At 45.5% G+C, this 25,930-nt stretch overlaps 2 protein-coding genes across 17 annotated transcripts in view; both read right to left on the minus strand.

The window, feature by feature from the left end:
* Positions 1-10,803, minus strand: part of pgd (phosphogluconate dehydrogenase) — a 31,696-nt gene extending 20,893 nt beyond the window's left edge. The window contains exons 1-2 of one of the 2 annotated variants that reach the window (XM_033048550.1): positions 10,664-10,803; positions 1,345-1,420 (exon numbers count right to left, since the gene is read on the minus strand). In XM_033048550.1, coding sequence (XP_032904441.1) covers positions 1,345-1,420; positions 10,664-10,671 — 84 coding nt within the window. In that variant the 5' untranslated portion in view covers positions 10,672-10,803. Of the gene's footprint in view, positions 1-1,344; positions 1,421-10,157; positions 10,282-10,663 lie in introns of those variants that run through there. The other variant, XM_033048551.1, reaches the window with a different exon arrangement.
* Positions 10,804-24,494: 13,691 nt separating this feature from the next.
* Positions 24,495-25,930, minus strand: part of kif1b (kinesin family member 1B) — a 247,101-nt gene continuing 245,665 nt past the window's right edge. For all 15 annotated transcript variants that reach the window (XM_033048547.1, XM_033048544.1, XM_033048541.1 and 12 more), the window contains one exon: positions 24,495-25,573. In XM_033048547.1, coding sequence (XP_032904438.1) covers positions 25,531-25,573 — 43 coding nt within the window. In that variant the 3' untranslated portion in view covers positions 24,495-25,530. The remainder of the gene's footprint in view (positions 25,574-25,930) is intronic.

Here is a 25,930-nt window from a genome sequence, read left to right on the forward strand (position 1 = left end):
TGAAAGTGGGTCAGGCCCTTTATCCTACCTCAGCCAACTCTTGGCACTATTGTGTTTGGTCCTAAAGTCCTGTTATTTTGCGCACATTTTCTTGCAGAATTTGTGTGACTTGCGTATAACTGACATGATAGTGTGTTGTCTGAGCCTGAGCTGCTGCAAGTCTGCACCTCACTGTACCCGTGCATGCAACAATAAACTCGACTTGACTTGACCACCACCTGGTCCTACAGAACTCTCCCTGGAAGGAGGTGCAGGCTCAGCTCCGGGGCAGTGTGACGTTTAACCAGCCCCCAAAATCGTCCAGCGTGCCCCCCTCTCGTATCATGGGCCCCCTCGCCACCCGAACAGCAATGTTCAAGGCACGCGGCTCACTGCCCGGGATTCATCACCAAAGTCCACAACTTCACATCACCTCCTCTCTCTGCATCAGGGCCGGCCGTTTCTGCTGTTGTTTTCCACCAGTGACAATGGCTCAGCGTGGATCGAAGCTGTCACACACCCTAACTGACCCACAGCCCCTGCATTCTCACCATTTTTCACAATTCTTTAGTCTGTATTCTCACTCTCTCTGACTGCTCGCACTCCCCAGTGTTCATTCGACCCCTCTACCTGCCCTCACTAAACCACTAATCAATTCCCTCTACAACCCCCTCTGTGGCAGCCTTGTCCTCACTACAGACCTCGCCCCTTTGTCCTACCTGTTCACGTCTATCTTCCCTACAACTTGTTTTCTCTTGTGACCAGTTCTGATAAAGGGTCCTCAACCTAAAATGTTAACTCTTCCCCTTTCCGCAGAGGCTGCCTGACCTGCTGAACGATTCCATCACTTTGTTTTTTCTGATTCATCAATAGTCTCCCAGCAGCAGTTTGAGGTGTGCATTCAATGTTGGCCATCACTATGATGCCCACGTTCAATGAATGGATAAACAAAAAAGTATAATGGGGTTAATTAATATTAACGCTGCCTCACAGCGCCACAGACCCAGTTTCGATCCTTACTCGGTTGCTGCCTGTGTGGAGTTTGCACGTTCTCCCTACGACCGCGTGGATTTTCTCTGAGTGCTCCTGTTTCCTCCCACATCCCAAAGACATGCGGGTTTGTAGGTCAATTGGCCCTCTGTAAATTGCCCCTAGTGTGTAGGGAGCGGATGAGAAAGTGGGATGACATACAACTAGTATGAACGGGTGTGTGAGGGTCAGTGTGGACTTGGTGGACCAAGGGGCCTGTTTCCCTGCTGTATATTTCAAAGCCAAGCAACACACAGCAAGATCCCATTAACAGTGAATGAGGTGAACCACTAAGAAACTTGCCACCAAGTGAGAAGTAACAAGAGACTTACTTACCACAAAGCCATGATCGTTCATGTTCAGGATGATGTTTTGGCCCATTACAGCCAGCCCGATGAGTGCAATATCAGCTCTGTGGAGGAGGACAGAAAGCATTTTAATACCCGAGCCCAGTACCATTACATTCACACCTTAGTTCCCGAGGAGTGGGGATGTGGGGGAAGAGCATCAGAATGTTAACATCACAGATAGAGTTGCCGTCAGCTCCTACAATGGAGTGTCTGCGTTCACACGAGTCAGCAGAGTGGGGCGTCGTCCTTGGGCACGGCCCTGAAACTACTGGTCGCTCATCATTTTCACCATCGTTCCCCCGTGTTTCTACTTCAGCCGTCCTGTCCAGACACCTTGCAGAGAAAGGAAGGAACGCTTTGTGCTAAGGGCGCCAAAGGTTATGGGGAGAACATGGGGTTGGGAGGTTCCGTTTGGTTCATTGCCACGTGTGTGCCGAGGTACAATGAAAAGCTTTTGTTGCGTGCCAACCATTCAGTGGAAAGACAATACATGATTACCATCGCGCCATTCACAGTGTACAGGTACAGCATAAAGGAAATAACGTTTAGTGCAAAAATAAAGGGAAAAAACATGAATTTACTGCAAGACGAATAACGTCCAGTGCAAGGGGGAAAATAGATCAGCCATGATTGAGTGGCGGAGCAGACTCGATGGGCCGAATGGCCTAATTCTGCTGCCATGTCTTATGGTACTCTAAAACTGAGAGAAATTTACAGGTGAACTGAAATGAGTGTATTAAATTATGAGAGGATAGGCAGTCAGATCTTTTTTCCACCCAGGTGGAAATTACTAAGATTAGGGGCCAAAGCTTTAAGGTGAGAGGGTAAAGTTTAAAGAAGATGTGCAGGACAAGTTTTTAGTTTTGTTTATTGTCATGTTTACTACACGGCCAGAGGTAGTGGTAGTCGAGGCAGATACGATAGTGGCATTCAAGACAGGTCTGTGGAGTTTAACTTCACATCATTTAAAAATAAATTGGATAGGCATATGGATGAGAAGGGAATGGAGGGTTATGGTATGAGTGCAGGCAGGTGGGGCTAAGGGAAAATAATTGTTCGGCATGGACTTGTAGGGCCGAGATGGCCTGTTTCCGTGCTGTAATTGTTATATGGTTATATGATTATATCATGTTCGGCACAGATATTGTGGGCTGAAGGGCCAGCTCCTATACTGATATAGACTATGTTCTTTGATGGTTGGTCAATAATATCTTAAGTACAGACACAAAGTGTTGAAGTAACTCAGCGGGTCAGGGAACATTTCCGGAGACAAAGGATGGGTGACCTTTTGGGTTTGGAACCTTCTCTTCAATATCTCAAGTGCCAGGATCACTATTTCAAACGGATATTTGAGCATTGTTAAAGTCAAACTAAAGCCCACATCAGAGCTAAAAGAAGTTCTTCAATACGGGAGGACATTGTGTATTCATTGGATGAACAAAATACACAGCGGAGGTGCAGAACCTGGCGGACTGGTGCGCACGTAACAACTTGTCACTAAACCTCCAAGACCAAGGAGCTGATTATTGACTTCAGGAGGTCCCATAATGGAGAATACGCCCCAATCTCCATTTACGGGGAAAGTGTGGAGAGAGTGTCCAGCTTTAAGTTTCTGGGCACTCATATTTCAGAGGACCTCACATGGTCCACCAACACCGCTGCGCTGGTCAAGAAGGCACAGCAACGACTGTTCTTCCTGAGGACATTAAAAAAGACTGGTCTGCCCCAACAGCTGCTGACAACGTTCTACCGCTGCACCACAGAGAGCATATTAACGTATGGCATCTCTGTGCGGTATCTCAGCTGCACGGAGGTGGAGAGGAGTGCTCTTCAGCGCGTCGTCCAGAGCGCAGAGGATTATTGGGACACAGCTACCAGCCTTGGAGGGCATCTACCACACACGGTGCCTCAGGAAGGCCGTCAGCATCCATAAAGACTCCTCACACCCTTGTAACGGACTGTTCGAACTACTTCCCTCCGGCAGACGTTACAAGGCCTTCTACGCCCGAACCTCCAGACTCAGAAACAGCTTTATTCCCAGAGCTATAGCGGCTCTGAACCGGCCCTGCTGAGTGCCCCCCACCCCCCCTGGACTGTCTCCCTCGGATGGTCACGTCACACAGCTTATTTATTTATTTTACTTTTATTTACATCGGTTGGAAGCTGCATACTAAATCTCGTTGCACTGATGTGCAATGACAATAAAAGATATTATTATTATTATTATTATTCTGCACCCGTTATCCCACAGCAGATAATGGCAGGATTCCTATAAAACCGATAGTCATCGGCACAGCGTTTAGCCGACAGCCATGATCATGGAGGCTTTATAGACGTCACAGTGGCTGTTGAAAATGGCTAAGGGGAAGTTGCAAAATGTGCGTCCAAACCATTAATGGTGTCGAAACAAGGAATCGCAGATGCTGGTTTGCTTAAAAAGTCACAAAGTGCTGGAGTAACTCAGCGGGTCAGACAGCATCCCTGGAGAACATGTATAGGTGACGTTTCTAATTGGAACCCTTCATCAGACTTGGGAAAAAAAGTCCTGACCCAAACTATCACCAATCCACGTTCTCCAGGGATGTTGCGTTGCCTGAGCTGCTGAATTACTCTAGGACTTTATGACTTTCTTCATTCCCCCATTAATGCCGTATATTAGTTTTGTTTATTATCACGCGTGCTGAGTTAGGGTGGAAAAGCTTTTGTTGCGTGCTAACCAGTCAATGGAAAGAGAACAAGTCACTCAACAAAAAGCTGGAGTAACTCAGCGGGACAGGCAGCATCTCTGGAGAGGAGGAATGGGTCGAGACACTCGACCCGAAACGTCACCCATTCCTTCTCTCAACAGTTGCTGCCTGTCCCGCTGAGTTACTCCAGCTTTTTGTGTCTATCTTCGGTTTAAACCAGCTTCTGCCGTTCTTTCTTACACAAGTCGCTCAGCTAGAACTGTGCCAAATTCTTCCCACCCCCTAACCCTCACCTTACAGTAGGTTTACAAGAATGATCCCAGGAATGATTGGGTTAACATATGATGAGCTTTAGACAGCACTGGGCCTGGACTCGCTGGAGTTTAGAAGGATGAGGATGGGGGGGACCTCATTGAAACTTATGTTGAAAGGCCTGGATAAAGTGGATGTGGAGACAATGTTTCCACTAGTAGGAGAGTCTAGTACCAGAGGCCATAGCCTCAGAATAAAAGGATGTATCTTTAGGAAGGAGATGAGGAGGAATATCTTTAGTCAGAGGGTGGTGAATCTGTGGAATTCATTGTCCCAGAAGGCTGTGGAGGCCAAGTCAGTGGATATTTTTAAGGCAGAGATTGATAGATTCTTGATTAGTACGGGTGTCCGGGGTTATGGGGAGAAGGCAGGAGAATGGGGCTGAGAGAGAAAGATAGATCATAGAGAAAGATGATTGAATGGTGGATTAGACTTGATGGGCCGAATGGCCCAATTCTGCTCTGAGAAATTATGGACAAAATAGACCCACTCCCTGAGGCAGATTGACAGAAGTAAAGTACAAGGAGGCCTATAAGAGTAATATCAGGTACAGGAGAAAAGTCATTGTAAAAACATTTGCGGAAAAGCAAAGTCATCTCCATTAAAGAAAGGGATCAATGCTGCGATTGCAAAAGGTTATTTTAACTCAGCACCAGGTTAGGCATTGTGAAATCTGCATTGTATCATCCCCACAGCAAGTTTAGTTTGATAGCAATTACAAATATCAATGCTGATAGTTCTCTTCTTGCACAACTTCCCCTTGGCAGTGTGACACGATTCTTAATTCAATACTTGCTGCAAAAATCTTAACTGTGGTATTGCAAAACAGGACAGACACTCCCAGCAGGATTCTTGTGAAGTGGAGCAATAGATGTTCACAATAACTCATGGTGGAACTTCCTGATACCAACCCACCTGTGCAATGAGGAAATATCAGCCTTCCAGTGTACTGCACAGCCAAAAATGTAAAAGGACTCAAAAGGACTGTGCAGGGGATAGTAATCCAAATATTATCCATTTAAAACACACTTGGACAGCTACACAGATAGGAGAGGTGTACAGGCATATGGACCAAACGTGGGCAAACATGGCACCTTGATCAGCAAGAATGAGTTGGGCCGAAGGGCCTGTTTCCATGCTGTACGAGTCTAAACTAAAGTGTCGTGATAACACTAGGGACTTCTGGCTTTGCTTTGTATTTTTGCACCATTTTGGATTTTTTTTAAATTGAGCTTTTTTTCAATGTTTATTATATATCTACTGCGTACTGTTTTACAAACCTGTTATGCTGCTGCAAATAAGAATATCATTGCTCTGTGTCAGTACATATGACAATAAAACACTCTTGACTACGACTCAATGCCTATGATTGATGGCCTCCCATTTCTGCACCCCCACCATCACATCTGCTTCCTTTATTGCAATACTCTCTGTCTAGCTAATGGCCAAACGCCTTTCAAAGTTGTGGTTTAATCCATTAAAAGTTAGGGCTGTCACTGGATCTTAGTTTATGGGGAGGATTTACTCCTTATGAAAAATACATCTGAGGGTAGAATTACATATGTTTTCTTCAAAATCAGCTTGTGCTTTGAATCAGAGAAGTTTTGACTTGAGATAGACACAATGCTGGAGTAACTCAGCAGGTCAGGCAGCATCTCAGGAGAATAAGGATAGGTGGCTTTTTCGGTCGGGACCTTTCTTCAGATTTAAAACAGTCTTAATACAAACAAGCAATACAGACTGCAGAAGGGTCCTGACCTGAAACATCTTTTATCCTTTTTCCAGAGATGTTGCCTGATTTGCTGAGTTATTCAATGATACATTATTGTCACATGTACCTGGGTACAGTGAAATGCTTTGTTTTACCTCAACCTGGTAACATCATACAGCTGACCTCACCCAGGCAGAACACAAATAGCCCCATGTTTCTGTTGCCGACAAAGTTACAAAAGTTCCCCAAACAGCACTTTAGTTCCTCCAGCACTTTGTGTCTATCTTTGGTACAAACCAACATCTGCAGTTGTTTTCTGCATCTTTGTTTCCCAGCATTGACGAGCTTGATAAGAGCCGAGTGCAGGTTGGGCCAGGTATAGAGGCTGATAAAACATTATGTCACAATTTAAAGGTCGACAGGTCAGGCCACACCGACCCAATACAGGATGATTTGCTGAGTTGGGCGGCGCGACTTTCGTCAGCAGCGACCTCTGCAGTCCGTCTGCGTTTTTATTATTTTATGTCTTTGTTTTTATGTAGTTTTTGTTATTTTTTGTTGGGGTATGTGTGTGGGGGGGTGGGGGTGGTGTGGGGGGGAGGGGGTAACTTTTAAATCTCTCCCTGCACGGGAGACCCGACCTTTTCTTTGTCGGGTCTCCGTTGTCGTTGGGGCTGCAACGAGGAGCGGCCTCCAACAGGAAGACCGGGGGCTGTGGTGCCGACTACTCACCTCACTGTCGCGGAGCTGGCCGAGTCCAGAACGGGTGGAGCTGTGGTGGACGCTGCTGCGACCCGACCCCCGGAGATTCGGAGGCTGCAACTGCGGGTCTGGCGGACAGTGACACCGGGAGCCCGCGGGTCCCTGGAGGGAGACCGCTTTTCAGGGCTCCCGCAACGGCGACTTCTCCCGCCCGAGTTGCGGGGTTGAGGAGCGCCTGGAGCGGGGCCTTACAGCACCGCCCCGCACGGCTTGGAATGGCCGCGGGACTGCGAGCGCACGCCGGGGGCTCTAACATCAAGAACCCGGTGTGCGGCCTTGCATCACCCGGCGTGGCTTTAATGGGCGCGGAACAATCGCCATCGCCCGCCGGGGGCTTTGACTTTGACTCTGACATCGGGGGGGAGAGTGCAGTGGAGAGAGAAGTTTTTTTGGCCTTCTATCACAGCAATGTGATGGATGTTTATGTAAATTATGTTGTGTCTTGGGTCTATTTGTTTGTAATGTATGGCTGCAGAAACGACATTTCGTTTGGACCTCAAGGGGTCCAAATGACAATAAATTGAATTGTATTGTATTGTTTGCTAATTAAGAAAGTGACTTTCAGCAAGCTTCAGGTGCAATTATTTGGCATTGCCTCCTCAGTTCAATAGTGGATCAGATCTTGTTATACTTGAAGTGATGAGGGGAAAATGAAGTGAAGTGACGAGAAAACATGATAAATATTTGGGCTTGGGTAGGGTTCAGAATGTCCATGGTGGTGTCAGGTTTTAACCTGACACCCAAGCAGCCATCTCGCTCCACTCCTCACTCAAAGACACATGCACAGAAGCCAATCAGGCAGATGAGGCTTGACTAATATAGGTTACTCTGGCTCTTTTAAATTAAAAATAACTCTTTTAACTACAGTTTTAAGACTATATTGTACATTGGATGTCAATTTTGGCTCCAAATCTCTGTGTTTTTCTAGCATTGTGGTGAATGGTATGTGGAGACAGCTGCCGGAGGAGGTGGTTGAGGCAGGTACTGTCACATTTAAAAGATATTGGGGGACAGGTACGTGGATAGGAAAGGCTTACAGGGAAATGCAGGTAAATGGGACTAGCATAGATGGGGCATTCTGGTCGGCAGGGATAAGTTGGGCAGTAGGGCCTGTTTCTGTGCTGTGAGCGAGTGAAGAAAAGAAACTCACTTAAGTGGGGAAGAAGATAGGTGAAACCTTCCAATTAAGTCAGCTGATGATGAAGATGCTCTCCAAAAGGATCTCGATACTATGGTTAAGTGGTCACAACAATGGGGCATGCAGTTCAACCCTTCCAAATGTGAAACTATGCGTGTCACCAGAAAGAGGAATCCAGGCAAAATCTTACAATATACTTGGTGCCACCTTGAAGAATCCAAACAAACCAAGTATCTTGGCATCAAATTGCAGAATGATCTGCGTTGGAATGGTCAGACTCATCATGCAACAGTGAAAGCAACAGGTGTCCTAAACTTTCTGAGGCGCAACTTTCATCATTGTTCAACTTCTGTCAAGGAGAAGCTATACTTCACCCTCGTTAGACCTCATTTGCACTACGCAGTTGCAGCATGGGACCCATACACAAATAAAAACATTTCTTCCATCGAACGTGTCCAAAGACAGGCAGCTCGATTTGTCACTAACACCTATGAGAGAGAAGCGAGTGTCACCAAACTTCTGAATTCTCTGGGGTGGAACCCTCTCCAAGACAGACGTGAAGCTCACTGTTTGATCTGTTTTTACAAAATGTTAAATGTTCAGATCGACATAGACTACAAGACCTACACCAAACCCAAACCAATTAGGAGCAGACGAGGGCATTCGATCCAATTTGTGATCCCAGCTACAAAGACAGATGTGTACAGCAATTCATTCTTCCCCCGCACAATTAAAGCATGGAATAATCTCCACCCAACTATAGTTACCCAACCAGATGCAACTAAATTTAAAGTAGCTCTTTCTACCCAATAACCCTTTCTGGCTTAAGCCCTCCCTTCACCACCTCCAGTTTAAATTCCATTTGGAATATTTTGGAGGACCAAGAAACCAAGAAGAAAAAAATATCACCTATCCACATTCAACAGAGATGCGGCCTGATCCGCTGAGTTACTCCAGCACTTTGTTACCTTTAATTCCCTATTCACTTACACTATTCAATAGGCTATGGATTAAAGACCTCCCCAAAACCTCACACAGTGAAAGCTAGGCAAAACACTCCAAGCGCTACAACGAATACAGTGGAAGCGTAAATACTCCACAAGTACCATTCCTAAGAGAAGCGGAAGAGTTTCGGCCCGCAACGTTGCCTATTTCCTTCGCTCCATAGATGCTGCTGCACCCTCCGAGTTTCTCCAGCACTTTTGTCTACCTTCGATTTTCCAGCATCTGCAGTTCCTTCTTAAACAGAAGAGTTATATGCAGAGTCCTGGCCAATATTGATCATCCAACACCACTGAAAGGAAATTTCCTGGTCTTCATGACGTCACTGGTTACATCGCACCATCGCTACTTTGAGACATCTTGCTACGCGCTACAGAAATGCACAGTTCTTTGATGATCGAAGGGAATAATGGGGGCAGTCGAACAAGGCAGCAATCACACAGTAAATATCACGGAACAGTACCAGAAAGTAACTTTCAGTAAGATTCAGGTCCAGTTACTCGGCATCGCGTTCTCAAATATTTCAATAGTGGAGATAGGCACACAACGTGCTGGAGTAACTCAACAGGTCAGGCAGCATCTCTGGAGAGAAGGAATGGGTGACGTTTCTGATCGGGACCGTCTGAAGAAGGGTCTCGACACGAAACATCACCCATTCCATCTCTCCGCCTGTTCCGCTGAATTACTCCAGCATTTTGTGTATATCTTCAGTTTAAACCAGCATCTGCAGTTCCTTCCTAACCCTTTTTTTAAATCTTTGATATAAACCAGCATCTGCAGTTCTTTGTTTCTGGATCAATAGTTGATCTGACATTGTTGTGGCTGAAAGTTAACCGAGGAAGCATTCACACAGTGAACATGAGGGGCAGTCGGAGTGCAGTGTTGTGGCGGTGGTGTGTGTGTGTGTGTGTGTGTGTGTGTGTGTGTGATGGTGTTTGTGTGTGTGTGTGTGTGTGATGGTGTTTGTGTGTGTGTGTGTGATGGTGTGCGTGTTGGTGTGTGTGGTGATGGTGTGTGTGTGTGTGTGTGTCTGGCAGTGGTGTGTGTGTGTGTGTGTGTGTGTGTGTGTGTGTGTGTGTGTGTGTGTGTGTGTGTGTGTGTGTGTGTGTGTGTGTGTGTGTGTGTGTGTGTGTGTGTGTGTGTGATGGTGTGATGGTGTGTGTGTATGTGGCGGGGTTGAAACTCACTGAGCCATGGTGGCGATGTCCCCTTGTGCCGCCCGTGTATGTTTCACCCAAAGATCACCCGGCTTGTATCACTTCACCCTCCGCCTCCCATTGGCCAGCGCCGCATTGTTACACCGCGATCCACGCAGCGACGCCCTGTGATTGGCCGCGCCGTGTATCAGCATTTTGTGTATATCTTCGGTTTAAACCAACATCTGCAGTTCCTTCCTAACCCCTTTAAAAAATATCTTTGGTATAAACCAGCATCTGCAGTTCTTTGTTTCTGGATCAATAGTTGATCGGACATTGGTGTGGTTGAAAGTTAACCGTGGAGGCATTCACACAGTGAACATGAGGGGCAGTCTGAGTGCAGTGTTGTGGCGGCGGTGGTGTGTGTGATGGTCTGTGTGTGTGGGGGGTGGGGGGTGGGGGGGGGGGGGTGATGGTGAGTGATGGTGAGTGTGTGTGTGTGTATGTGGTGTGTGTGGCGCTGGTGTGTGTGTGTATGCGGCGGGGTTAAAACTCACTGAGCCATGATGGAGATGTCGTCTTGTGCCGCCCGTGTAGTTTCACCCAAAGGATCACCCGGCTTGTATCACTTCACCCTCCGTCTCCCATTGGCCAGCGCCGCATTGTTACACCGCGTTCCACGCAGCGGCGCTCTGTGATTGGCCGCGCCGTGTATCAGTCCCGGCCGCGCGGGAACGCATCGATTGGTGGTCGCAGCCCAGACATACATGGTCCCCTCCAGACATCATCGAGCGGATCTTTGGGGCGGCCGGCGAGGGGCAATGAAAGAGGTGCCTGAGCGGAGAGGGGCCGGCTCTGGCGGTGCAGGGGAGACCCTCCGAGGCCTGGATTAGGGGCCGCCCATCGACTCCATCTCTGCTCCATTGCTTCGGACGGATAGCCCGAGCTCAACCAATGAGGTCAGCTGAGCGAGGCTGAATCAATTTCCTGCAAGTCAACATGACTTAACACTTTGGCCAGGAACAAAGATTATAGAGGAGCCCGGAAGGAACTGCAGATGCTGCTTTAGACACAAAAAGTTGAAGCAACTCAGACGATATCTCTGGAGCAAACGAATAGGTGACGTCTGAATGTAGACACAAATGCTGGAGAAACTCAGCGGGTGAGGCAGCATCTATGTAGCGAAGGAAATAGGCAACGTTTCGGGTCGAAACCCTTCTTCGGGGTTTCCTTCGCTCCATAGATGCTGCTGCACCCGCTGAGTTTCTCCAGCATTTTTGTCTACCTTCGATTTTCCAGCATCTGCAGTTCCTTCTTAAACAAGTGACGTCTGAAAAGGGTCTCGTCCCGAAACGTCACCCATTCCTTCTCCAGAGATGCTGCCTGTCAAGCTGAATTACTCCAGAATTCGGTGTAAACCAGCATCTGCAGTTCCTTCCGCCACATCTCTGGAAGTGCTGCACTGGAGGGTCACCTTAGGTTTTTCAGCCCAATTTTCAATCTCAAAAATAAATTTTATTCAGAATAAAAATAAATATAAAACAAAAACTCTTCATACATTATCTGTGTCTGTGCATTCAGTAGATTCACACTCAGTAGTATTCACACCTATCTTTAAACAAAACACCCTTGCCTCTCACGTGGCCAACAGGGGTGATATCCCTTCCCTTGTTTGAGAGGTGCCCTCACCAGACTCGGTCCTCAATGTCCAGTAGCGGAAGGACCTTAAACAGTGATCCTCCCTCACAGAACCTTTGCACGATAAACAAGTTCGGTATTCCGACTGCGCATGCCCAGGTCAAAGGTCACTCGCGATAAACATTCTGGGCAGCTGTGCTGCTGCATGTATACAGCCCTGCGTTTCATCTGTATTCAGGATCGAACCCGGGGCTGCAAGCGCTGTTGAATCGCTACTGGACCATCCCCGTCCCCTCCTGAGTCTCCCATCCCTGTCCGGGGACGACCGGAGATACCCGGGGTGACCCTGGACTGACGGGACATCGGCCCAGAGCAGTGGCGGCCCAGGCTTACAGCCAGCGCGGAGAAGAAGTGCTAGCACCAGCTCAATTCTGCCTGTCCCGCTGGGTTAACCGACAGCCCTGGACTGACGGGACACCAGCCTGGAGCAGTAGAGTTAGCGCTTCTTCTCTGCGCTGGCTGTAAGCCTGGGCCGCCACTGCTCCGGGCCGGTGTCCTTTGACAAATCCCATGATTCCTTGTGTTTTTTGGAATACTGAACTCGCTTATTATTTAGCATGCTCCACCCAGTGAAAATAGCTAAGCAAAGAAGCACGGCCTACGTTTCTAGGGAAATATTAATCTGTTGCAAAATTAACCTTCCGGAACTTCTTACCTGTAATGACCGCACTTAACGATTTTAGAGGTTTAAATCGATGATTCCATTCACAGGATTTACGAGATATAGACAAGGGAGATAACAGGAATCTTTTTCTGAAAATGGTGGTGTCAAATCGAAAGGGCATCTAAGATGTTCAGAAGGGATTTGAGGAAGACTTTCTTCAACCAAAGGGTGGTTGGCGTCTGGAACACACTGGATGATGAAGGCCGATACTCACACAACATTTAAGCGGCATGCAGAGGTACATCTGAACTGCTAAGGTTTAGAAAGCTACAGGCCAAGCGTTGGTGTATGGGATTAATGTGGATGGGCGACTGATAGTCGGCTTCGACACAATGGGCTGAAGAGTCTTTACTCAATGATTCATTGAGAATTTGGATAGTGATGGAAAGGCAAGTTTTCTTTATTCAACACCAGAACTGATTTAAATACAGAATGATGAGCGGATGCAGCGGGTTAGGCAGCATCTGGAGTGGGAATGGACCAAGATGACACTTTGGGTCAGGATCCTACTTCAGACTAGACCCATCGGACCTAATTTTAAAAAGGGTCCTCAGATGATGTCTGACTTGCTGAGTTCCTCCAGCACTTTGTATTTTGCTCAAGATTCCATCATCTGCAGTCTGTTGTATCTTCACCTGCATAGATTTGCTTGGTGGATTTTTATAGAGGGCAGCAAAGAATCTGTACCTCATTGTACTTGTGCATATAATAATAAACTTAACTTGAACTTTTTTCCCTTACCTGTAGCTTATAGATACCTCCATTGTGGGCCAGATGTCAAATGGGGCATGTGTGGAAAGGGTGCAGACTTTCAAATTCCTAGGAAATATCCGAGGATCTCTCCTGGTCGGCCAACACCACTGCAACCGTCAAAAGAGCACAACAGAGACTTCACTTCCTGAGAATGCTCAGGAGGCACAACACCAAGAAGAAGCTACTGGTGGCCTTCTACCGGGCGAGCATTGAGAGTCTACTGACATATTGCATGTCAGTGTGGTATGCAGGCTGCTCTGCTGCAGATAAGAAAGCGCTTCAGAGAGTGAGAAAAACAGCAGAGAGAATCACCGGCTGCCCACTGCCCTCTCTGGAGGATATTGCCACCTTGCGCTACCTCAGCAGAGCCACTAAAATCATCAAATACTCCACACACACCACCTTTTTGAAATGCTGCCCTCTGGCAGGCGTTACAGGTCAGCCAAAACACGCACCTCCAGACTCAGAGAAAGTTTCTTCCCCAAAGCAATCTTTACACTCAACGTGAAAAAACACAAAGATTATTCATGCTGCACTCTTCCATGCTGCTACCCACCTTGAATGTTTACTATCACCATGTACAGTGCTGATGCTTATTTTAATACCTAGTTTTTAACATTGTTTTTAAATTGTGTCCCGTGTTTTTATGTTTGTATATTATGCACCAATGGAGTGGTAACAACAATTTCGTTGTTACAACGACAAATAAAGGCATTTAATTTCATAATGATGAGACGGAGTACAATGATGAGAAGGAGATTGAGAGCCTCGTGTCCTGGTGTCGAGACGACAACCTTTCTCTCAATGTCAGCAAGACAGTGATAGACTTCAGGAAGCAAAGCGGTACACATACCCCACTTTGCATTGATGGCACCGAAGTAGAGATAGCTGAAAACTTCAAATTACAAGGAGTCAATATCACCAATTACTCCTGGACCACCCATATTGAAGCAACAACCAATGAAGCACACCAACACCTCTACTTCCTTACAAGGCTTAGGAAGTTTGGCAAGTCCCCAACAACTCTCACCAACCTCTATAGATGCTCCATAGGAAGCATTTTATAGTGATGCATCACAGCTTGGTTTGGGAACAGCTTCATCCAAGACCGCAAGAGATTGCAGCAAATTGTGGACGCAGCCCAGACCGTCACACAAACCAACCTCCCTTCCATTGATAAACACAAAAAGCTGGAGTAACTCAGTGGGACAGGCAGCATCTCAGGAGATGAGGAATGGGTGACATTTCGGGTCGAGACCCTTCTTCAGGCTGGTTAGGGATAAGGGAAACGAGAGATATAGACGGTGATGTGGAGAGATAAAGAACAATGAATTAAAGAAGTAACGATGATGAAGGAAACAGGCCATTGTAAGCTGTTGTTGGGTGAAAACGAGAAGCTGGTGTGACTTGGTGGGGGAGGAACAGAGAGAGAGGGAATGCAGGGGCTCCCTGAAGTGAGAGAAATCAATATTCATACCACTGGGCTGTAAGCTGCCCAAGCGAAATATGAGATGCTGTTCCTCCAAGTTGCATTTAGCCTCATTGACAATGGAGGAGACTGAGGACAGAAAGGTCTGTGCAGGAATGGGAAGGAGAATTAAAGTGTCCAGCAAACAGGAGATCAGGTTGGTTCAAGCGGGCTGAGCGAAGGCGTTCTCCTTATCCCTAACCAGTCTGAAGAAGGGTCTCGACCCGAAACATCACCCATTCCTTTTCTCCAGAGATGCTGCCTGTCCCGCTGAGTTACTCCAGCTTTTTGTGTCTATCTTTGGTTTAAACCGCATCTGCAGTTGTTTCTTACACACTCCCTTCCATTGATTCCATTTATACCTCATGCTGCCTCGGCAATGCCAGCAACATAATCAAGGACGAGTCGCATCCTGGCCACTCCCTCTTCTCCCCTCTCCCATCAGGCAAAAGGTATAGAAGTGTGAAAACACACACCTTCAAATTCAGAGACAGTTTCTTCCCAACTGTTATCAGACAACCAAATCATCCTACCATAACTCGAGAGCAGTCTGTCGAGAGATCAGACTTTACTGGCTTTACCTTGCATTATTCCATTATCATGTATCTGTACACTGTGAATGGCTCTATGTAAGCATGTATTGTCTTTCCTCTGACTGGTTAGCACACAATAACTTTTCACTGTAACAACATTAACACTGTACTTTTCACTGTACCTCAGTGACAACATTATCACAAAGTGACAATAAACTAAACTACTATGGATGGTTTATGGCTCCGACCACGGGTGAACAAAGGAGGAGGACTGGCTGAAAAATGCTGTGGTGGATGTTTGTGTTAAATCTTATTGTGTATTGTGTGTTCTTTTTAAATGTATCGCTGCTGGCAAATTCATTTCACTGCACCTTCGTGTGCATATGACAAATAAAATTGACTTTGACTTTTGGTAGCATTTGCAGAAATTAAGTCATCATCAGAACTGGGAAGTGAAAACGTGAACACTGTTTCACTTTCCACAGATGCTGTTTGACCTGTTGAGTTTTTCCAGCATTCTATTTTTATTTCAGATTTTCAGTTTCTTCTTTTTTTCCCCCTCTCAAATTTCACCTTTGGAAGAGGACTGCAAATATGTATACTATAATAATTAAATGTTGCTTCTCATGAGCACCTCAACGCTCAGTGTAGAGGAGCATTGAGTGCTGGCTTATCATATCCCCCTCAATAAGGGAGAAGGGGGGGGGGGGGGGGGGGGGGAGAGATTATTTGGGCAGCTCAGTGGCGCAGCAGGTAGATCCGTTGCCGCACAGCACCAGAGATGTGGGTTTCATTCCTGACCTCTGGTGTGGTCCGTGTGGAGTTTGCATATTTCCCCGTGGGTTTCCTCCAGATGCTCCAGATTCCTCCCACATCCCAAAGACATGTGGGTTTGTAGTTTAATTGGCCTCTTTAAAATTGTAACATAGAAACAGTGTGAATGGGTGATCCATGGGCAGCGTGGACTCGGTGGGCCAAAGGGCTTGTTTCCATGTTGTATTGCTAATCTATATCCAGTGGTGCAACGGGTAGTGCTGCAGCCTCACAGCCCCATGGAGCTGCATTCAATTCTGCCCTCATATGCTGTGTGTGCGTGTGTGTTTGCGCGTGCATTGTGTGTGTGAGCGTGTGCATCGTGTGTGTGTGTGTGCATTGTGTGTGTGCGCGTGCATTGTGTGTGTGTGCGCGTGCATTGTGTGCGTGTGTGCGTGCATTGTATGTGTGCGCGTGCATTGTGTGTGCGTGCATTGTGTGAGCGTGTGCGCGTGCATTGTGTGTGTGCGCGTGCATTGTGTGTGTGCGCGTGCATTGTGTGTGTGCGCGTGCATTGTGTGTGCGTGTGCGTGCATTATGTGCACACACCATACTCCATGGATGCTCAGATTTCTTTTTAAATCTAAAAGGCATACTGATAGGTTACTTGGCTACTGTAAATTATTCTTAATTGTAGGTTAAGCGGCAAAGAAACCTCAACAAAGAGACGATGGTGGCCATGTGAGACAGCTCTCATTGCAGGAGATTAAGATGAGGATTGGATGGGACTGAAGGGATTGCTTGGCAACGAGTTGTATGGATCCAATGGGCCAATGCTTCCTTCTGTGTCATAATACACTTCTATTCAGTTACGCTCAGGCCCTTCGCCTACGTGATCTCCCGGTTGCCAAGCATTTTAACTCCCCTTCCCGCACTGACCTTTCTGTCCCGGGCCTCCTCCACTGTCAGAGTGAGGCCACATGCAAATTGAAGGAACAGCACTTCATATTTTGCTTGGGCAGCTAAAACCTACAGATATGAAAGTTGCTTTCTCTGATTTCAAATAACCCCTGCATTCCCTCCCCTCCCCCACCCTAGTCACTTACGAGTTCCACTGTTCGCATCCTTGTATCACTTCATTATCACCTCTTCCCCAGCCAACCATGGGTCATTATGGGCTCCATCCTTCCTTGGTCATCTGTTGCTGACCCTGCTTTGTTCTGGCCTTTTCCTATCTCCAGTTCCCTCCTACTTTCAGTCCGAAGAATGGTCCAAACCCGAAACATCACCTAACCTTTTTATCCAGAGTTGCTGCCTGACCTGCTGACCCAGCAGTTTGTGTCTATCTTCAGTATATACCAGCATCTGCAATTCCTTTCTGCACGTGTGCTAATGTATATGGGCCCAGTGCTTACTATATTCTAGTGAATACAACTAATTTAAAATCTCCAAAGACATACAGGATTGTAGGTTAATAGGCTTGGTATAGGTGTAAATTGCCCCAAGTATGTGTATGATAGTGTTAATGTGTGGGGATCGCTGGTCGGTCCGGACTCCATGGGCCGAAGGGCCTGTTTCTACACTGTATCTCTGAACTAAATTAGGATTTGATCAGATCTTTAAAATACATTTTTGTTACTGACACGTTGCTGTGGCGAACATTTAGAATCCAAGGTGATTTGCTAAGACTCGGCAGTATAGATATTCTTCTTGCGTTGGAGGCAGCAGGTTATGTAACGGCCTCCAGGCGCTGACGCCAGTTCAATGCAAAGATCCTATAGCCCCTCTATAATCTTTGGTTCAATGTGCTGTTGTCGAGGGCCGTGAGGTCTACCCCTCCACCAGGGGGGCGGAGGACAGCGCAGTTGAAAATGACGTGCTGCTGCGCTGTTTGCTGGTCTGCTCCACACACGCAGGCTGCTGATGAACGCAGTGATGCATGTTGGCGTTGAACCGGGTCTGAAGAAGGGTTTCGGCCCGAAACGTCGCCTATTTCCTTCGCTCCAAAGATGCTGCTGCACCCGCTGAGTTTCCCCAGCAATTTTGTGTACCTTCGACCCCTGTACGGAGCGGGTTCAGGACGACCCACTCATTGCGGGGCAGGTCCGAGCTGGGTGGGGAAGTGTAGATAATTTAATTATGTTAGAACACTTTGAAATTTTGTAAGAGTCCAGGCACAGGCTGGGCCAGCAAAAATACCCTGGCTGTCACAGTCCGAAGAAGGGTCTTGACCCGAAACATCACCCAGTCCTTCTCTCCAGAGACGCTGCCTGTCCTGCTGTCCAGTATTTTGTGTCTATCTTCGGTAGATTTGAATTTGTGTTTCTTTATGTTAAGTTTGGGCTGGGGATTATTCAACCATCATGATACTTCTGTAGAACAGTGCAAATGGTGCTCGTTTTATGTTGGAGTAACTCAGCCCGTCAGACAGCAACCCTGGAGAAAAGGAATAGGTGACGTTTCGGGTTGAGACCCTTCTTCAGACTCAAATAATCTGAGGAAGAGTCTCAACCTGAAATGTCACCCATCCCTGACGCGTTGAGTTACTCCAATGTTTTGTGTCTATCTTCGGTGTAAACCAGCATCTGCAGTTCCTTCCTACACGTTGAAAGTCATTTTCTCATCTTGATCAGATTTGGAAGAGCAGCGAGTTCTCACATTGTCCTAGCGTCTATTTTCTAACCCACATGAAAACCCTAATCAAAGAACAACCCGCTGGAGAAACTCAGCACGTTGAGCAGATCTGTGGAGGAGGAAATGAACGGTCAGCATTTTGTGGAGGTTGAGCCTCAGGACTTCACTCCCACCCACACGATTCTTTGTGCTGTATCTCAGCTTGTTGGCTCTTGCTAATGGTTCTCGAGAGAAGAAAGATTCTTTTCCTAATGTTTCTCAAGAATACTTCCCTTACTGTAAAAATGTGTACGCAGTACAGTATGCAGGGAAATCCCCGGCACTAAATAAACGCAGTGTCTTTTATCAATTAAAATAATGAATTGATTGAAATATACAGCATGGAAACAGGCCCTTCAGCCCACCAAGTCCATGCAGACCATCAATCACCCATTCACACTAGTTCTATGTTATCCTACTTTTGCATGCACTCCCAGCACACGGGGGGGGATTTACAGAGGCCAATTAACCTACAAATTGGGATAGGGGAGGAAACTAGAGCACCTGGAGAAAACCTACGCTGTCACAGGGGGAACGTACAAACTCTACACCAGACCGTGCCCGAGGTCAGGATTGCGCCCGGGTTTCGGGTGCTGAGGCAGACACTTTCCCAGCTGTGCCACTTTGAATGTTTAGTTTAGCTTTAGAGATACAATATCGAAACAGGCCCTTTGGCCCATGCTGACCAACGATCACCAGTGCATTAGTTCTATCCTACACACTAGGGAAAATTTACAGAAGCCAATTAACCTACAAAGCTGTACGTCTTTGGAGTGTGGAAGGAAACCGCCGGTGAGGACCTGGAGAAAACCCACGCGGTCACGGGGAGAACGTCCAAACTCTGTACAGACAGCACCCGAGATCAGGATCGAACCCGGCTCTCTGGCGCTGTGAGGCAACAGCTCCACCAGATATGCCGCCCAAATAATTCCTCCATCTCCCTTGTTGAAGGGGATATCATAAGTTACTATTTACAAGCCAAAAATAGTGCGCCACTGTGACACCCAAAATTATTGCTTGAAGAATTCTTCGGATGGCTACTCCCGACATTATACATGGATGAAGTGTAAATAAAAAGGCAATTTTATCTTCGATATGCTCTGGTTGTAGTTTTATTGTTACTTCATTCACTAAACATGTCGGAGCTGCAGCTTACCCTACACAGAATTAGATATCTCTTTTACACGTCTATGCTATACAGCAAATGGATTATAATTAGTACAAATACATGAAATATTTACATTTAAGTCTTTATACCTCAAGCTTGGTTCAACATATATTTACAAAATAAAAATTATGAATGTGTAGCCACCCTTATGAAGTATAATAAATAATATACAGTGTTGATGCACTCCTCTGAAGGATCAGGTGTTGATAGGAAGCACAATAAAGCAATCCAAACTAAAATATTATCTCGAGCTACCTTGGATTGTGGTTAACCAGACTAAAGTTAAAGTAAAAACACACAGGTAAACAGATCACATTCAGTACATTCAGTAAACCTACCAACAGCAGCTATGATATCTTCCTTTTCACTGGCCTTGCTTCCTAGTTTTATTTTGAGCGAGACTGCGCAACTCATTCATTCACACTAGTTGAATTTCAAGTTAATTAAAAAAAGAACAAAATCAAAAATCTACAAAGTAATGTCCTCTCCGCATGACTTCCAATAAATAACGTGCGGTTGAAGTGGTCTCAATGGCTACCATGTAGCTGAAGTATCGGTGGAGATCTGACCACTTCCTTAACTCGGCAAGTCAGGCAGCATCTCTGGAGAACATTGATCGGTGACATTTTGGGTCGGGACCCGAAACGTCACCTATTCATGTTCTCCAGAGACGCTGTGTGTGTAGGAAGGAACTGCAGATTCTGGTTTACACCGAAGATAGACACTATATGCTACCTGACCCACTGAGTTACTCTAGCATGTTCTCTCTTCTCCAGAGATGCTGCTTCACCCGCTAAGATACTCCAGCAATTTGTGTCTTTTTTTCGTAAACCAGCCTCTGCAGTTCCTTGTTTCCACATTTGACCAGTGGTTTATATGATTTACACTTCTTGTTTTACAATGTAAAATAAACCAATGTTACCAATAGGTTTGTTTGATGAATAGTGCTAACTTGGAATATTATTAAGCTGAAAAATAAAAAAGACATTAAAAATAAAAATTCTATCTTTCTTGGAACCGTTTTCTTCCTTCCCGCCACAAAAACCAAGTGGCTGTGACAATTTCACACCTCAAGGGGCAGCATGATGAGAGGGTACACAAAATCCCACAGCTATTTTTCGATTTTCCAGCATCTGCAGTTCCTTCTTAAACAGCAATTTTTATTCTCTTTTGTAACAACTACTTCCTTAGGTGTGCAACTTACCGCAAACAAATCTTTAAAAAAAATAGTGCATTTTGTTATGCACTAGCTAACAATTACACAGCATATAGTGGGGGGAGGGGGGAGGGGGGAGGGGGGAGGGGGGGGGGGGAGAGAGAGAGATGAAGGGAGGACATCTTTGCTCTGATAAAACTATTATACACCCTTTAAGATACAAACGGATAACAGATTCTGGGCTCCTGAATGAAACTGGATCTTCAATCTGAAACTAGCTGTTAAGACCATGTAAAGTTTATAAAATGTGAATATATACTTCTACTAAACTTGAGATTGGCAGAAGATGAAGGAAAGGATTTCTGTTTAGTAAAGTGAACATAATCAGGTATGTTTTAAATCAATCCACTATCTTACTTTTCTCACCCAATCTAACATCATTACAGGTTAAATAACTCTTTTTGGAACATGTACGAATATATTGGTATTATTTATTTGGTAAATCTAATTAAACTATAGAAGTAAAATAGACCCTGATTTATCAAACTATTGATTTAATTTAATAAGATGCAATATTTAAAAAAGTCATGGTTATAAAATATTGGAAGCATTATTATTTCTGTTGGTGTGAACACTACGCTGACATGGTGGGATATTACTGCGTCTCTAATAGAAATGTATATGTTATCAATGCAGCTCTTCATTGATTTATTTGCACTCTTGCAGAACTCATGTTGTTCACCCAGGAGGCAGCTGGAAACAGGGAAAAAATGTAAGACATTCAAATTCCATTTCATGCGTCCAGTGAAGTCCTCCAGCTCACTAATCCTGCATGTTTAATTCATGCCTGTTGCTGCTTATCACCTTCAGACCAAGAATGGGAACCTGAGGTACGACCTCAGCATGCTGCAATGGGTTTAAATATCCAGTGGCTCAGTGCATGGAAGTTGAGCAGTCTTATTTTTCAGGCATTGAAGCAATAACTGACCATTATATGGTACAATTATTTGTCCCAATCGACTCTGCTGTTGCCTATGCTCTGGAGGTTGCTTAGAGTCTGGCACAGACAGCTCACTGAATGTTCTGTAGGCTGGCTGGCTTCAGAAACCCAATGCATTGAGTCAACGAGACAAGCTTACTTCATTTGCCTTGCTTTCTTCACACCACGTGTGCTGCAATGGATTACATCTACAAAACCCTGCACAGACGCCGGCTGTCATTCTGCAGTCAAAGACACAGCGACATACATGCTCAATTTTACCAGCTTCTAGTTTCATGTCATCTATTTTACTTTGGAGACTGTAATGTAAAAGCTATCCCTTTCATTCCTTCATCGAGACTTGACCAATTTTAATGCAAGTCTCATTAGGAAATACATCTGAGGTACGGGGACATACAGAATGTCTTGACAGAAATAAAGCAAAATACTATTTCACCTTAAGCAAAGCCTGCAACATAAAAAAGGGATTAATTTAAACTATAAAATAACGTGCTTGTGTTTACAAGAGGTAGGTTCATTATGCGCACTAATCTGCGTTTAGCACAGAATGTGACCGTTACATCAGTGAACACCATGATCTGTAGGTTTGCCGGCCTCAGTCGTGCTCTCCTGTCCATTCAGGAGGTTTCTGTAGCTTAGACAAAGGGCCCGAGGCCAATTAAACATAAAGCTGGGTGGACTGGAGGCATGGTGACACATTTAGGCGTCTTGAGATAAATGCTTAAAAAGATAGACACAAATAGTCTTCTTCTGTGCCCTAATCCATCTGTGAGCCCAATGCTTAATTACAGGTCCACAGGTAATGTACATTAAAGGTATCCAAGCATTGATGATGAGTGCATTGAAGGACACAATCATTTATCCATTCACATTAGTTATGTTCCATCTGAATGGATTTGATATTGGAGTTGGATATTATTATTTGATTTACTGGGTTTATAGAATTTATCGATATGCTTATTCCCTGTTAAACAAGCACCAGATGCTGTGCAAGTATCGATTCCCTGATGCTTCCAGACTAATAAAAATAAATATGCACTTGTCTTCAACCTTTCTACGATGGATCATTTCAATTATAAGTTCAACTTTAAAAAAAGCTGATGATAGCAGGTAAAGTCAAGCTAGAATTTATGGAATCGGATACTAATTAAGGATTGAAAATCCAGTTTCTAGGATTAGACAAGAGTGTTGTTTCTCAGGTTCAGAGCAAAGATTGAACTGGGGTTGGAGCAGAAGAAAACAAAACTGTAAAAAGTGCACCATAAAAGTAAGGTTGGCAAATTCCAAGCGAATTACCAAAACAACTTCCATCCCGGTAACTCTTGTAGTAAACAATTCAATCACAATGTTCAAAATATTTCCTTCATTTCTACTCGAGTAAATCAGTGCCGATCAGTAACTAAAGCAGCTTGGTCTCCCGATAATTGTTCCAAGAAAGTCCAGTTGACAACATCACAGGATCCATTTTGATCAAACGCTACCGTGGAAATCATGACCTTCAGTGACTTATAAGAAAAAGTGCATACATACTGTACGATAATTAGCAGTGATGTGGGTCTGTTAACTACACTTGGCCATAAATGCTCAGTGAAGTCAAGTTCCATTGTCTGTGTCAATACTGGGGAAATGTGAGTCACACAGATAGCATTGTAGGTGGTTGTATTGCAATTCCTTATCTGGCAACAATCAGGCAAATAACGTCCTACAATGAATGGAGGGCTTTGAACCTGCTTAAGAGAAGCCAAAGTCATGAGCCAGATACACTTCCCTGCCACAACAGTTTAGCAGGATGCCACAATATTGCCAAACCCTGAATGTTTCTACCTTTTGAAGAATGAACATGTACAAGTACCATTCTGTTTTCATGTCATTCATTGCAATGCCCTCAGCCTATAATCCTCAGTGATGGAGTATCTTCAATATCATTTTTTGTTTCAATCAGTCGTTAGGCAGCTATGCAAGTTGGAGGGATTGCTTTTGGCGATACAATCAAGGGGGGGGGGGGGGGGAAACGCAAAGAGATTTGAGAAATACTGGAATGCAATTGCCTGATCGGTGGCCAGCTTGTCAAATGCTGGGTTTGGGGGAAGGCATTTGGCAAGTAACGTGTGGGTGATACCTGAAGGATTCTTCATTGACCGGGGAGACAATAAATAGGTTGTGAAAACTTGGGAAAGAATATGAATGTGTGAAGACAGGAGGATAATCTGCAACAAACCCAGCTTCCAGCTAAACTGTCAAGGCGGCAACTCTTTGAAGAACATCTCATGACATCTCCAAACCCAGAACCTCGGCCTTGAAACATCTGCCTTGCGTTCACTCAGATAGATCCAGGTACAGATTTGTACCTTCAATGAAACCCTGGTCCAACTTTGTATCCTGTTGCTTTCTAAGTTGCCCCTTCCTTTCAGAATAGTAGCTTAAGCTGCAGGTTACTCAGCAAGACAAGGGGATGGCAGTGGATAAGCACCTTAATGCGACTTAGCAGATTTAAAAAACAACGTTGTTTGTGGGACATGTGCGAGTATGAGGGAAATGCAGCTTGGTGCATGAGTTGTGGAGCATTTCCAGTTCCCCATTTGGCATGGCGGTCAGCTATTTCAGGACATTCCTCCCGACCCGCGATGACTACCCTCCAAAGAACACTCCCTCACTGAAATAACACAGGCATCTTCTCACCAACAAGCCTCAGCCACATACATGCATTGCCGGCCAAGTCCAGCCATTGCGTACAGAGAGGCCCATGGCAAACTTGTCCCTGTAGGTAGGTACACAAGCACACTCAAAGCAAACATGGACAGGGCAAGGAGAGCCCCAACACCCCAGCTTCTGTGTGGACAGCGGCATAGAACTTCGATCGTTTTCCCTGGTAGTTCTCAGTGCTATCCTGCAACGCGACTGATTAGCGAGTCATATGTTAAAAGTGAGTCATCTGTTCAAAGCCGCTCGCTTTCTCATCATGTGTAGAGGGACAATGTTTCCCCAGAATGAGTCTCACCCTCTACCACACTAGACCAGCGTAATCCCGCCAAGTTCACAGCTGCTGCCTCCCTGGTAACTGCAGCATTCCCAAGTACCGGGGATCAGGAAACAATATTCCAGCACACACGCACAACCCTGTTCCTGAAAGGAACAGCTACCCTATAACATCACTCATCGGGCAGGAGTCTGCCCCTCTCTGTCCTGCCTCAACTTACAGCCTGATGCCAGTTGTGGTTATCATGCAGTCACAGTCCAGAGGCTGCATTTCGCTAGGTAGCACAGACAATGACATCCTACAGACACGAGAAAAACAGCAGGAGAGTGGAGGAAAGTGGTTAATCGTGCTGGCACTTGACTATTTTACAACATGCTACTACCAGATTGGGACGGATGTAACGGAAAAGCATTCTGTGAACTAGAAAATAAAAAAAGGTGGTCAGACAGAGAGTTAAGCCACAGGTCTACATGTACGGGAGAAATAGTCAAGGATCACAAAGGTTAACAGCAACACTTGAATGTTCAGAGGGCAAGTCAGAATATCCACGTCATTTCTTGCTCTCCGCAGAAGGTTCGCCTTCACACTGTCGGTTGCCCTGAACGTCTTCGAGCGAGTTTCGACCTAAAGGGAAGAAAAAAATCAACATTAATTTAACTAATGTGAAGGCGCCGACCCATTCCAAAATAGAAAAGCACCAGTAACTTGCATTTATTGAGCGATGTTTATGTTATAAAACATACCATGGCACTTTCAGGAATCTTAAGAAATTAAGTCAATTTCAGTGCAGTGCAGTGCAGTGTAGGTTCACGAGATTGATCCCTGGGATGGCGGGACTGTCATATGAGGAAAGATTGAAAAGACTAGGCTTGTATTCGCTGGAGTTTAGAAGGATGAGGGATCTCTTATAGAAACATATACAATTATAAAAGGACTGGACAAGCTAGATGCAGGAAAAATGTTCGGAATGTTGGGCGAGTC

This window comes from Amblyraja radiata, chromosome 31 (assembly GCF_010909765.2).
Source record: "Amblyraja radiata isolate CabotCenter1 chromosome 31, sAmbRad1.1.pri, whole genome shotgun sequence".
NCBI lineage: Eukaryota > Metazoa > Chordata > Chondrichthyes > Rajiformes > Rajidae > Amblyraja > Amblyraja radiata.